Source organism: Dipodomys merriami, unplaced genomic scaffold (genome assembly GCF_024711535.1).
Source record: "Dipodomys merriami isolate MVZ:Mamm:240054 unplaced genomic scaffold, mDipMer1.0.p SCAF_672, whole genome shotgun sequence".
NCBI classification, from domain to species: Eukaryota; Metazoa; Chordata; class Mammalia; order Rodentia; family Heteromyidae; genus Dipodomys; species Dipodomys merriami.
Window position 1 is genome coordinate 418,547 of NW_027206260.1, and position 14,091 is coordinate 432,637.

The 14,091-nt window shown below is 49.3% G+C and overlaps 1 protein-coding gene across 4 annotated transcripts in view; it reads right to left on the bottom strand.

Moving 5' to 3' along the window:
- Positions 1-3,305: 3,305 nt before the first annotated feature.
- Positions 3,306-14,091, bottom strand: part of LOC138815846 (dystroglycan 1) — a 46,469-nt gene continuing 35,683 nt past the window's right edge. For all 4 annotated transcript variants that reach the window (XM_070005219.1, XM_070005220.1, XM_070005221.1 and 1 more), the window contains one exon: positions 3,306-8,314. In XM_070005219.1, coding sequence (XP_069861320.1) covers positions 5,915-8,314 — 2,400 coding nt within the window. In that variant the 3' untranslated portion in view covers positions 3,306-5,914. The remainder of the gene's footprint in view (positions 8,315-14,091) is intronic.

The following is a 14,091-nucleotide window of genomic DNA, read 5'->3' on the forward strand; positions in this document are numbered from 1 at the left end:
GCTGTCCAGGCTGCCTTTGAATGGCGATCCTCAGATCTCAGCCTCCTGAGTAGCTAGGATTACAGGAGTGAGCCACTAGCACTTGGGGACTTTTTTTAGGGGGGGTGGGTGGGTCAATCATGGGGCTTGAACTCGGGACCTGGGTTCTGTCTCAGAGCCTTTTTCCTCAAGGTAGCACTCTACCACTTTGAACCATACTACCAATTCTAGTTTTCTGGTAGTTCATTGGAAAAAAGTCTCATGGACTTTCCTTCTCAGGCTGGCTTTGAACTGTGATCCTCAGATCTCAGCCTCCCAAGTAACTAGGATTACATTGGTGCCTGGCTTCCATGTAATTTATCTCAAACTAACCAATGCCTGCCCCCCCCCAAAAAAAAAAAGAAGGAAAAAAACACCTAGAAGTGCGGCTGTAGCTCAAGTGATAAGAGCACTAGCCTTGAGCAGATAAAGCTCAGGGACAGTACCCGAGTTCAAGCCCAAGGACCAGCACCAAAAAGAAAAAAAGAAAACCCAAATTAAGCATTTTGAGTCACACTTAAAACTAAACCTACCTTACACTACCTCCAAGATCTGAACCAACTTACCACCTTCTCAAGGGCAAGAAAAACAAGGGAAGATAGCTGATTTGCATTTTTTTCCATTTTTTTTTTCTCTGTCGGTCATGAAGCTTAAACTCAAAGCCTGGGTTCTGTCTCTGAGCTTCTGTCTCTACTACTTGAGCAACAGCTCCACTTCCTAATTTACTTTTTTTTGCCAGTCCTGGGGCTTGAACTCAGGGCCTGGACATTATCCTTGAGCTTCATTTGCTCAAGGCTAGCACTCTACCACGAGCCACAGCATCACTTCCAGCTTTTTCTGTTGATGTGGTACTGAGGAATCGAACCCAGGGCTTCATGCATGCTAAGCAAGCACTCTACCACTAAGTCACATTCCCAGCCCAAAGACAGAATTATACTGAGAGCTGGTGGTAAACACCTGTAATCCCTAGCTATTCAAGAAGTTGAGATCAGCTAGGTGCCAGTGGCTCACACCTGTAATCCTAGCTACTCAGGAGGCTGAGCTCTGAGGATCACAGTTCAAAGCCAGCCCAGGCAGGAAAATCTGTGAGACTCTTATCTCCAATAAACCACTCAGAAAACCCGAAGTGGTGCTGTGGCTCAAGAGGTAGAGCACTAGCTTTGAGCTGAAGAGCTGAGGGACAGCGCCCAGGCCCAGAGTTCAAGCCCCACGACTGACCAAAAACAAAAAGTTAAAATCTGGATGAGGAAGGTTCAGTCAGCTCTAGCAGAAAAGCGGCTGAAGTGGTAGAGCTCTAGTGGTGAGGAAGGAAAACCAAAAACCAAGCAAACCTGAGGTCCCTGAGTTCAAGCCCTGGTACCAAAGTAGAGCTGGGGGAGGCAGAGGTAATATAGAATGTTGAAAGGCTGATACTTGAGTTGGGCCTCCCATGCTTGGAAAGAAAGCTGATTGGGAACTCCTAAATACCTAAGATCTTCTAGCCAACAGACTTGTGGCCCAGAATAGGACCAAGGCAGTGTCTATACCAGAAGAGAATGCAGATTCTCCTCTTTTGGATTCTTTGTCAGTTGTGGGGCTTGAACTCTGGGCTTGTGTGCTATCCCTCAGCTCTTCAGCTCATGGCTAATGCTCTACCACTTAAGCCACAGCATCACTTCCGGTTTTCTGGTGGTTTATTGGAGATGAGTCTCACGGACTTTCCTGCCTGGGCTGGCTTTGGACAGTGATCCTCAGATCTCAGCCTCCTGAGATGCTAGGATGACAGGCATGAGCCACCAAATCCCAGCTCTCTTTTGGATTCTTTTGCAGGTAACTCACTGAAATGGTACCCCAACTCCACCCTCCAGTTCCCAGGATGCCCTAAGACCCCCATAGAGACCTGCCCTGTCCACAATGAACAAATGGAAAAACCATTCCTGAGGGATCCTATGAACTTTACCCGGGTCAAAGACCAGCAGGTCCAACTAGAGACTTCCTTCCTGCCTCTCCCGTTTATCTATCATCTTGTCTAGTTCAAAAGTCCTTGAGCAGACCCACTTCTTCCAAAGAGAGGTCACAGGATTCAGGTACCAGTGGCTCATGCCTGTCATCCTAGCTACTCAGGAGGCTGAGATCTGAGGATCACAGTTCAAAGCCAACCCAGGCAGGAAAGTCCATGAGACTCTTATCTCCAATAGAGCACCAGAAAACTAGAAGTAGAGCTAGGGCTCAAAGTGGTACAGCACTAGCTTTGAGCAAAGAAAGAAAAAAAAAAAAAAAAAGCCACAGGATTTGGCAGGGAACAGAGATTTGCCGGTCAAACAACAGGTATTTCCATCCCCCCTGCACCCCAAGATGGAAGGGTGGATGTGGTGGAACAAAGGCCTGAAATCCTCCTATGTTTTCTTCCTGCTGCTCCCTGGAACTTCCTGTTGAGACTGGTTGACAGTCTCATTTAAGTTCAAGGCAATGAGTTAGATGTTCAGTAGAACTTCCTGAGGTCAAGAGGACAAGGCAGGGTCATTTTCTAAGCCCTTGGGAGGCCTAGGAGAGGCCTGTATCTTTGAAAACTTGAAGACAGCCTTTCCTAGGGCAGGGCAAGGGTTAGGTTGGCAGTACTGGGGTTTGAACTCAGGGCCTTTGGCACTTGCTAGGCAGACCCTCAACCACTTGATCCATGCCTGTGGCTGGCATTTGTTGTATTGAGACAGATTCTTAGTGTAGCCTAAGATGGTCTCCTATTTGCATACTCTAGTGCTAACTCCCAGTAGTTGTTGGACTTTCAACTCCCCACCCCAACCCTGGAACTGTAGCTCTATCTGTTGGGAACTATGTATTGGCTACTCTGCCCAAGGGCAGAGCAACCTATCTATCTATCCAAGGCCAACATCAAGCAGACTGGCCAGTCTCAAGCCCAAAGACAATGAAGACAGGAGCTGGGTGGAGCTGTATCCATCCTTCTCTTCACAGGGGCCTATGATGAAGGATTTCTGCTTAAGAGCTGCCTTACTATGGGGTGCAAGACTCACCGATTCTGTCTGACTCTCCATCTCCTCCCCCAAATAAGGATATTGAGGATACACGAGATAGGTCTTAGCTGGCTCCAAGGCAAAGTATCAAGGGGAGTTTACTTGTCAGTACTCCTCTTAAGAGTTTCTGTGAAGGCAAAGAGAAATGCCCACCTCCACCCCGTTTCATTTCCCTCCCCCCCCCAGCCAGGGGATGGGCCTGGCCAGGTCCCTTTCCTGATCATAGAATCCTCCCACCAACTCATGTTTAGGGCAATCAGATGCTCCCAGGCAAGGGCATTGTAATAAAGACACTGCTTTTATTTAGTTCGATATGTTTCTATACAGAATGCAGAAAAACACATCTTAAAATCATATAGAAGGAAATAAAAACACATCAGTGGTTGGTGAACAACTTGAATGGGAGATTGGCTCTCCGTCTCAGAGTCCAATGGCCATTACCAGCCCAGTGCTCAGGGAGGAGGGTGCCTGCGAAGGCATTGTTACGGTTGTTATTCTGTTCACTGCCCCGTTGCCTCCGGTTGCTATGGCAATGAGCCATTCTGGGCCAGCCTCTTCTCTGCGTGGCAATGCCCAATGGTGGGGTTGCTAAGGGCAACGGAGCGATTTGGAAGGCCTTTTCAAAGCCCTCACCTGGAACATTGGGGGGGGATTGTTTGTATTTCTTGACAAGGTCATCAGCAATTCCACCAGGTCAGATCCCACTTGCGTTCGCTCAGTCTGAGGCATCAGGGAAAACTCCCAGCGTCCATCTGGGACTTGGGAGGCACAAGGTCTGGCCATCAGCCATCCTTGGAGCGCTCATCTACAGACTGTCCCCACAACATGGACACTGCTCACTCCCGAGTACCCTGCTAAAGGAGCTGGGGGGTGGGAGGGGGGGGGCGGGCGGGCCAGGAGAGGGGAGGGGGTAGGGGCCCTGTGGGAGAAGGCCCCAAGGGAATCACACTCTTTGGAGAACAGCAGAAGAGAGATCTGCTGCTCCTTCCCCTCTGTGACAAGTCAGTCGATTATGGCTTAAGAAAGAGCTGCTCCGGGTGCAAATGGAGCCTGGGTCCAACCCATCCACCCTAGATCAGGGAAGGGATACATTATTGCGAAAGGCATTCCTCCCTACAAGGTACCCCAAAATAACTCAAGACGTCAACAAAGTCATGCTCAAAATGGGTTTCTTCCAAAAAGGAGGAGAGAATCGAAGCCGAGTGGGTGCTCCTGAGTCATGGGACAGAGATGCAGATGGATGGACGGATATTCTGCTAAAAAAGGCAAAAGAAAAAAGGAAAGGAAAGGGAAAAGAAAAAAAAGTCCCAGTGTAATTCTAGAATTGAACCCTTTAGGAAAAAAGTGGGGGGGAAGGATCAAAATGAGCAAAGCCGTCAGTTCCGTGGGTTCGACACTAAGAGCTTGTACAAACTGCCGTTTTTAAGCATTACCGTTTTTTTCTTTTTTTTTTTAATAAAACAATTTGAGGCTGTATAAAAACTTGAGTAAAAAATTAGCTTTGAGAGCCCACAGATTTTTTTTTTGTTTTTGTTTTTTTTAAACTATGAACTATTGCTGGCACACTCTGCCCCAAGCCACCAGACCCTTTCCAGCAGCCCGTTCGAGGCCCGAGCCTGGGGACTGGGGCGCCAGAGAACAGGGATGGGGAAGGGGGGTGTCAGGGTGGGGATGTGGACTGGTGGGACAAAGCGGCCAAGGTCAAGTGAGAAAAAAGAGCATCACATGACATAAAAATATTGCATCTTCACCAAAAGGTCCCCCACTGAGTGTTTCAAAAACCATGGTGTTCCTTTTTGGGAGGGGAAGGGTGGTGGGGGAAACCACAGAGAGAAGGGGAAAAAAAGAAAAAATTGGTTGATGTGGTCGAGTCCCTCGACCTCCTCAAGCGCACCCCCCCACCCCCCACGAGCAGCTGGCCCACCTTGGAGCACCTAGATTGGGGGCCACAGCCATCACTGCCTCTTGGAGTCCCTTTCTCCATGGAAATGAAGACCCCCCTGGGTGGCAGGCCACTAGCGTGCATGGGGTAGAGGTGGACATGTCCTCGGCCCAAGAGGCCCCTCTGGTTTCCGGCCCCTGGCAACGGTGGGAGAGCAAATCCAGCACCAGGGCCCTGGCCCCCTAAGCCAGGGCCAGGAGGCCCCCCAGTCAGGCTCTGGGAGATCAGAGCAACCAAGGTGACCAAAGTGTGAAAAAATAGGATTCCTTTGATAAAAAATACTGTCCCTTGGTCTTCTCTTTTTAAGTTTGAAACACCCTGGGAGCTTATTTTTAGCAAAGCAATTTCCCCTTTACCCACCCCCAAATTATACATCACAAGTGTAGGTAAACAGCAGATTAAATGTAAAAACTGAAAACCGTAACTTCTGAAAAGTCCTTTTGACTTGAAACCTTTAGCTACTGTTCTCCATGTTACGACCTGCAGCTAGACACACGTGAATAGAAAAAACAGTACAGTTAGTGTTAAAGGCAAAACGCAGAGGGCTGGGGGGGCGCGCCCAGCACTGCCTGCAAGTTCATTCACGGCTCCTCGCTCCCCCTCCAGCTACTTCTACTCCAACAGTGCTTTCAGAGCCAGCCATCAAAAACGCAGCAAAGAACTGTCTATGAACGAACAAAAAGCTGTTAGGCAAAAAAAAAATTAAAATTAAAATAAAAAAATTAAAATTAAAATTAAAAATTAAAAAAAAAAGTCCCCAAAGTTTCTCCAGCTGCTTTGGGGGGTTTGGGAGGACCAGAGAGGGCGGGCTTTGTCCAGGCCCTGTTTGTGTCAGTGTGTGCTAGGTTGGGTGTTGGCTACCGGTGGGCGATGGGTCTGTGGGCCACCGGTCTCCACAGACAACACACCCCTGCCCTACCCCTGCCTCCACCCAGGCGCTTGTGAGTTAAGGGGGGACGTATGGAGGGGGTGACCGGTACGGGGTCATGTTCTTGGGACGGGAGCCCTTGCCCTCCATGGGGGCTGTGAAGGGTGGGGGCGGCTGGTAGGGAGGGGCGTTAGGATCCTCATCCCGTAGGGGTGTGTACTCTCCCACGGTGTCCTGGTTCAGAGGAGTGGTCTCGGGCACGCTCTGGTTGGGGTACTCAGGCGGGGGGAGGGGGGCCTTCTCCTCCTGCAGGATGAGTGGCATGCTAGAGGAGGGCGGGGGCTTGGAGTCATCTAGCTCATCGGCAAAGATGATCGGCACCCCCTTCTTGATAAAGGTGGCCTGGTCCTCGAGGGTCAGCTTGCCCTTTCGCTTCTTGCGATAGCAGATCATGGCAATGATGCCAGCGATGAGCAGGATGGCCGCGACCACCACGGCTGGAATGACGGTGTGGAGGTAAACGTCATCCTCACTGCTCTTCTCGGGGTCCCTGTCTGGCACCTCTGTGGGTGGCACGGTGGAGGGTAACTTCTTGGAGCCCACGGGGATAAACTGCAAGTGCTGGCAACTGCCGGCACCGGTCACGGCAATGCTCAGGGCCTTAAAATCAGGCTCCAGGGCGTTGGAGAAGGCAGGCCGAGGTTTCCCCGTGTCATCGGCAATCCTCCGGCTCAGTCCCGTGATCTGCTCCTTGGGACAGGGCTCCAGGGGTAGTGTGTTGTTGGTCCACTCCACGACGATGGAGCCCCGGGTAATGTTCTGTAGGGTGATGGTGCTGCAGTTTCGGTCCCCGAAGGCAAAAGCCAGCTTCTTTACCAAGGCGATTTTCTTGTGGATGTCATTCACTACGGGTGCTGGGTCGCCAGTAAACTTGGCCTTGAACCTTGCAGGGGCCTTGTCCCCTTGGGGGCGCTTATGGACATGGATCTCGAAGGCATCCACGGCCGACAGGCCCCCCTTGTCTGTAGCGTGCATGAAATACTCATGTTTGCCCACGTGGCTGCTGTCGGGCAGGCCGTACATTAGCTGGCTGTTGCTGTTGAACTGCACCCAGGACTTCTCACCTACCAGCTGCTGCTCGCGCAGCTTCAGCGTCAGCTTCAGCTTGTCGGTGGTGGTGTCCTCGAGGTCATAGAAGGTGTCTGATGGGATCTTCACCTCAAAGTAGGTGCCCACCCAGGCGTCTACCCGGTCGATGTGATTCTTGAGCTCTGGGCGCTGGTTGGGCTCCCCACCACGAGGCACGCCGCTGGTTGTGGTTCGGATACGAGTGGGTGGGGAGGCCGTCTCCAATCTGGTGATGGGAGCTTTGGTGGTGACTCGGGGCACTGGGCGGGGGGTCCGAGGTTTCTTGGTTGGCCTGCGAGTCGTGGTGGCTGAGGAATCAGTCGAAGGCGTGGCTGGTTTGGGGGTAGATACTCGGGGCTTCTTGGTGGTAGTGGTGGGAGGCGTAACCACTGCCGTGGGCTCCACGTAGCCAGGAATGGTCATGGTTGGACGAATCTGGCCGGGAACCATGGTGCCAGCTTCTGATACCCGCGTGGGCTGGATAGGGCCCAGGGTGGGGGTCTGAATAATGGCACCTCGAGTCCGAATGGTTACTGTGGGCTTCCCGGGAACAGGATCCCTGACGGGAGGAGCCAGGGTCTCTGTGGGAGGAGCGATAGCTGGTGATGTAGGGGTGGGCACGATCCTGGATGGTGGCTCCTGGATGGCTGTGGTTGGGGGTCCGATGGCAGTGACGGGCGTGGGTGTGGCATGGATCTGCCGCCGGATCCGTTTGGGAAGAGGGGGCTTCTTGTTGGCAATGTGCCAGCCCACCACCGGATAGCCCAGCTGGGCGGACATAGCACCCTCCCGGGCAGGGGCCTCAACACTACGAATGTCAGGCACACTGTTCTGGTTCAAGGAGCAGCCCAGCTTCCAGGAGAGTAGAGCCCCATTCTCTACCACCTTCTTTGCGTTGCCGGGGCCGGCCATGAAAGCGGACATGTCGAACAGTCTATTATTCACCACTGGCACCAACTTCATGTTGTGAAGCTCCACCTCTGAGAAGCTGCGCATCCTGTGCAGAAGGTCGATCCTCTGCTTTGGGGTCATCTTGGTGAGGTCAGCATCTAGAATCACTGTTAGGACCGTCACTGGCTCGTCAGCAGCACAAGCAGAAGACACTATGTCACCAGGGTCTGGCGACGCCGCTCTCACAGACTGGGGCTCACTGTGGTCCTCGGGGTAGACTTCAATGGAGAACACACTGGAGGTCTGGGGGACGTGACTCCCATTGGCGCCCAGGCGGGCAGCACTCACTGAGATATAATGCACACCCTTATCGGTGTCAAGGGGGAGGCCTTCCAGGGTGTGACTCTGTGGGTCCCAGTGAAGCCAAGATGGCAAGGCCTCCTTCCCAGCTGTAGACACCTAGATGAGACACAAGCATGAGTTACAACTGCATACCATAAACATGTTCACTGTACTTAACTCCTGGCCCCGCCGGAGTTCTGTGACAAGCTGATGAGAACAGGGTAATTCCACTCCAGTTTTCATGAAAGCAAGTTACAACATTCCATTTTAAGTAGAGACATCAGAGTTGAAAAAATGGTGGCTCTCCGCATGGCATCATGGCTTGTGCATATATATCCAGTCTTACCTACTGGAGAGGTGAGCCAGGGATTTGGGACCAGCCTGGGAAACACCACCCAAGGAAGAAAAGGAGGAACTCAGGAGCTTTATTTTGACTGACAACAGCAATTTGACTTCTACAGGAACCTGGCCAAGTCACAGGCAAGCTGGCACGTCTGGATTTTCAAGGCCATTAGGGAAAGTCTAAGGATGCCTGAACGGCTGGCGGCATCCATGATCCCTGGAGAGTCCTTTCCCACCGGCAGTTCCTCCCGCTCCAAGACACTCACTTCGGCCCTCACTCACCATAGAGGCGCTTGAAGATGAAAACAAGACCTTCTGACCTATAGGAACTCTCGATTCCCTCTCCAGCTTTCAAAACTTAAGAGGCCCTGGAGCACCTCTCCTCCTCCCAGTGCCAAGTGGTGAAGCAAAGGATGGGGAAATTCCTTTTAAGAGACAGTAGCCTTCAGACAATACAGGATTTCATTCCCATAATCACAGCCTAACAGAAAGAAGCCCCATTTGCCTCTATGACTCCAAGCTCCAGGCAGGTTGAGGCCTGACTCCAAGTTAGTTCTTACTGTCCTCATTTAGAACTGGGAGAAATGATCCTATCCTCATAGGAGTATATGACAAGGCTCATACTGACAGCCCGTTCTGATTCCTTCCTGCTCCTGTGGACTGTCAGGAAACTAACTAAATAATGTCATACCAACAGGCTCAAGGCATGTCCCGGTTCCACTCCCCAGTCTTTCTTCCCAGATGACTTTGGACCCAATGCACAGTGGAACCTTATCTCTCTGTTCATAACCCAAAGCATAAAAGGAAATGGGGCCTGAAGGTCAGGGGAAGGCTAGGATCTGATGAGAAACCAGGGAGAGGCTAGGAACAATCAGGGAGCTGCTTGCCTGCCAAAACCTGTCTGGCTAGGAGTGGGTGAAGCTGAGGAACATGAGGAGAGAAGAGGACTTGCTACAAGTGACAGCCCAAAGCACAATATTCACGAAGCTGTCTGATTCCACCTCCACCTCTGATAGTGCACAGATGCTTCTGGGTAGAGCAGGAGCCAATAGGGGTTGGGCAGCAACATCTTGAGGCTAGAGGGAACTCCTCACTGCACCCTTTCCTAGCAAGGCCTCTACCTTCCTTCAGAGCTGGTCAATGCAACGACTCCTGATCATTCAGTTCCCTCTCCTTCAGTTCCCCCGCTCCTCAGCCACGCTGCAGAGCTGGGCCAACCTGCAGCCATCTATTGGCCGTGGACCAATAGACAACACTTTGGAAACACTGGAAAATGAGGTGGCCATCGGACTGCTTTCTTTACACGGTGAAGGAAGCAGGAAATAGTGCCTTTCAAGAAGTCTGAGTCTTGGGGCTGGGAAGGTGGCTCAGTGGTAGAGCGCTTGCCTTGCATGCTCAAGGCCCTGGGTTCGATTCCTCAGCACCACATAAGCAAAAAAAAAAAAAAAAAAAGAAGTCTGAGTCTTGCTGCTGACTCATACCCAGGATTGCCCTGTTCCTGTGCCATGAACTGCAACGGTGAGCCGAAATCTGCTCAGAGCCTCCTGCAGATGAGGAACACAGCCACCATATGGCTGGGTCACAGGGAGACGGACGGCACAGTTTTAGCTTGGACCACGGACCTATGTCTTCCTCCCTAGATGAGGTACAGAAACAGAGTGGAAAAGGACTCAGGTAAAGCAGAGGCAGACCCATGGTTCAGCTGGTAGACAAACAGTATCAACCTGCACTTGGCTCCTACCACAAACACCAAGGCCACCGACCACATTTTGAACACATTTGTCCAACCCAGCCGGTTCCCCTCTAAGCTGAGCTATAAACCATTTGACCCGATGCAAACTGGTCTCGACTAAAAACAAAATCTCTTCCCTCCCAAAGTAAAGTGCCGGTGGCTCACAACTGTAATCCTAACTATTTGATAGGCTGAGATCTGAGGACCATGGTTCAAAGCCAGCCAGGACAGGAAAGTCTATGAGACTCTTATCTCCAATTAACCAGCAAAAAGTTGGAAGAGGAGGTGTGTATCAAGCCATAGACCACTAGTCTTGAGCAAACAAGGGCAAGCAGCAGGACAAGCACAAAATCAGTCTTTCCATCCCAATCCCTAACATCACCTGTTTTGTCCTGTTCTTTCCAATTTCTTGTCAGTAATGCCAGTACTAAGGTTTGAATTCAAGGTCTTGCGCTCACACTTGGTTTTTTCACTCATGGTTAACACTCTTACCAATTAAGCCACATCTTCACTCCCTGATTTTTGCTGGTTACTTACTTACCTAGTTTGTAAATTTTTTTTTTTCCCCCAGTCGTGGGGCCTGAACTCTGGGTCTGGGCGCTGTCCCTCAGCTCTTCAGTTCAAGACTAGCATTCTATCACTTAAGCCACAGCGCCACTTCTGGCTTTTTCTGCTTATGTGGTGCTGAGGAATTGAACCCATGAATGCAAGGCAAGCACTTTACCACTGAGCCACCTTCCCAGCCCCTGTAATTTTTTTTTTTTAAACACAGAAGCCTATATTATCATTAAGTATGTGAGTTGATGAATCTGGGGAAATTCTATTCTGACAGCCCACTATCAAGGATGCCTTCCTTTGCCAACCCACATTTCCTGGTGTGGTGTGCCATGCTCACACAAGGGTCTCATTCAGAGCCAGGGAACACCCACTTGAGGCAGGAAGAAACTGCAGTTCATCTCACGCAGGCAGGGTTGCCACAAAGCTCTCAAGCATCCAAAGAAATACTCCTTTCATGAACTCCTCTTCCTGGCTAAAAAGAGTATCCATTGTTACCAAGGGAACAATTAGAAGGCCCATGCCAGCAGCTGAGAGCACAGTCCCAGAAGGGCTGCTCCCAGCCTGCGGACATCTTGGGTTGAGGGCAAGTCCACATTGTTTGCAGGCTAGGAGGCTGAGAGGAACTAGGAATGAAAACCTCCAGGAGCTTCATCAAAAGGAGACAGTGGAAGGGGACTGACTGTCCCTTGGTAGCCTAGTTGATTCATGCAAAGTAAAGACATCTCTCCCTATCATCCTAAGAGGAAGAACTAAACCTGAGCTTCTGCAGCTCTTGGAGGAGCAGGCTGAGTGCCAAGGAGGGACCCCGTTCCATGAGGGTTGCAGGCTACCACCATGATGTTAGCTGAGGCATAGCACAAATGGGGCAACTGTGGAGCCTCACTCAGCCGGAAATGAGGTTGTTCTGGGGTCCTGTGATTCCTGACTAGGTGTGAGCCGGCTTGCCTTTTTTAGAAACCACATCAAACAGAAAGAGCTGTAATTTCTTCCCCCCCCCCCCCATTTAAAATCCTGGGTCCCTAAGCTGACTACACTGAAAATTATTAGAACCTCTGGGAAAACATGTTGTTTTATGTACATAAGGACGTATTTAAGTGAATCAGACACTTGATAAAAGAGTATACAAAAGAACAGATACTGTAATTCTGAACTTCTAAGCCAGCACATGTTTCAAGTGATCAGATGCTGGTATTAGTGTTCCACTCTGGAGACAGTAATCAGTTAGGAGATTTTCATGTTCTTATGGACCTGGTATTTTCCCACATTTTGGGGGGGGGACAGGTTTGGGGGGGGTCTTGAACTCTGGGCCTGGGTGCTATCCCTGAACTCTTCAGCTCAAGGTGAGCTCTTTTACCACTTGAACCACAGCACCACTTCTAGTTTTCTGGTGGTTCATTGGAGATAAGAGTCTCATAGACTCTCCTGCCTGGTCTGGCTTTGAACCACGATCCTCAGATCTCAGCCTCCTGAGTAGCTAGGATTATAGGCATGAGCCACTGGCACCCAGCTATATTTTCCCAGATTTTAAGTAATTCTTCCCATTCCTGCCTGATCAGTTTTCTTTTCTTTTCTACTTTGTAGACTAGGTTATTTAGATAGGAGGTAATTACTGACCAAGAAGAAAGGAGGTGGGGGGGAGAGACACCAGATCAAGTGACAGTCCTAAGAAAGAAAACAGAGACAAAGTACTCAAAAAGAAAAAAAAAATAACAGGAGGCCATCACAAAAACACAAGAACCTACTTAAAGCTGTTCCCAATAGCCAAATCTAAGATAATTTTAATACCAGAATAAATAAGGCAACAATAAGTTATAAACCATTCAATATTGGAAAACGGTTGAAGGCCAGGTGCTGGTGGCTCAAGCTTAGTCTTTTGCTGAGCCTAGCATAGGCTAGTTTTTTCTCTTGTGTATGACCAGTAAGGTTTTGATAATCCAAAGCAATGGGTACGTACTAACAGGGTAGATCTTCATTACCCCTTCCAAATCATAAATACTTGAGACACTACTAGATAATAGAAATGTAACCAAAATGTACGAATTCACCAAAGAAGGCTGGAGATGTGGCTGACAGATTGCCTCCCAATCATGTATGAAGCCCTGAGTTAAAACCTTGTACAACCAAAAAAAAAATGTACGAATTAAAAGGACATGTTTTGGGGTTTTTTTTAAAGCAGGATCTCAATCTACAGTACAGACTAGCCTCTAACTCACGATCTTCCTAAATCAGTCTCCTGAGTGTTGGGATTATAGGCATGATTTAGGAAATCAATGCCATAGGCAGGAATCAGCAAACTATGGTCATAGGCAAAATGTGGCCCACCACCTATTCATACGTGACATGTCTTTTCTACTTTCAAATGCTTAAGGAAAAAAAATATTTTTCAACAATGTATGTAACTAAATTTTCATTTTCAGTATACCTAAGTTTTATTGGAACATAGCCTACCCATTCAATTACCTGCTGTCTACATGTTTTGTATTATATTGGTGATCTGAAGAGTTAAAGAAAAACTGTATGAGCCTCCAAAGCCTGTAATATTTGCTATCTGTCACTGTAGGAAATTAGTGTGCTAACTTCTACTCTAGGTGATATTCAAAATTAAAGGATATATTCTATCTGCCTGCCTACCATATAAATGTACTCAGAGTTGAGGGGAAATTTTAGGATTCCAAAGCAGATAGGACTATTTTTCCTTCACACAAAAGCTTCCATTTTCACCCAATCTCCATCCTGGTGCATCAGCCAGGACATATGTCTCAGATCCCTTGTTCTCTGGATTGCTTCCCCGAAAGTGGCAACGCTAAAGTTTGAGTTCTTTGGGTTTTCAAATGGTTAAAAACCACATTAGATATAAATCAATCAGCAATCTAAAGTATGTGCACGCACATACATGCACACACACGTACACTTCTAATCTTATTTTATAAGTCCTGGGACTTGAACTCAGGGCCTGGGCCCAATCCCTGAGCTTTCTCACTCAAGGCTAGTGCCCTACCACTATGAGCCACAGGAATACTTCTGGTTTAATTGGAGATAAGAGTCTCATAGACTTTCCTGCCCAGGCTGGCATCAAACCACAAACCTCAGACCTCAGCCTCCTGAGCAGCTAGGATTATAGGCATGAGCCACTGGTGCCTCGTCACTTTTTTTTAAATTTACATATATTTTTTTAGTGCTGTGGATTGAACCCAGAGCGTTATGTACACTAGACAAGCACTCCAGCACCGAGTCACATTCCTGGCTGTAACTTGGGGTTTGT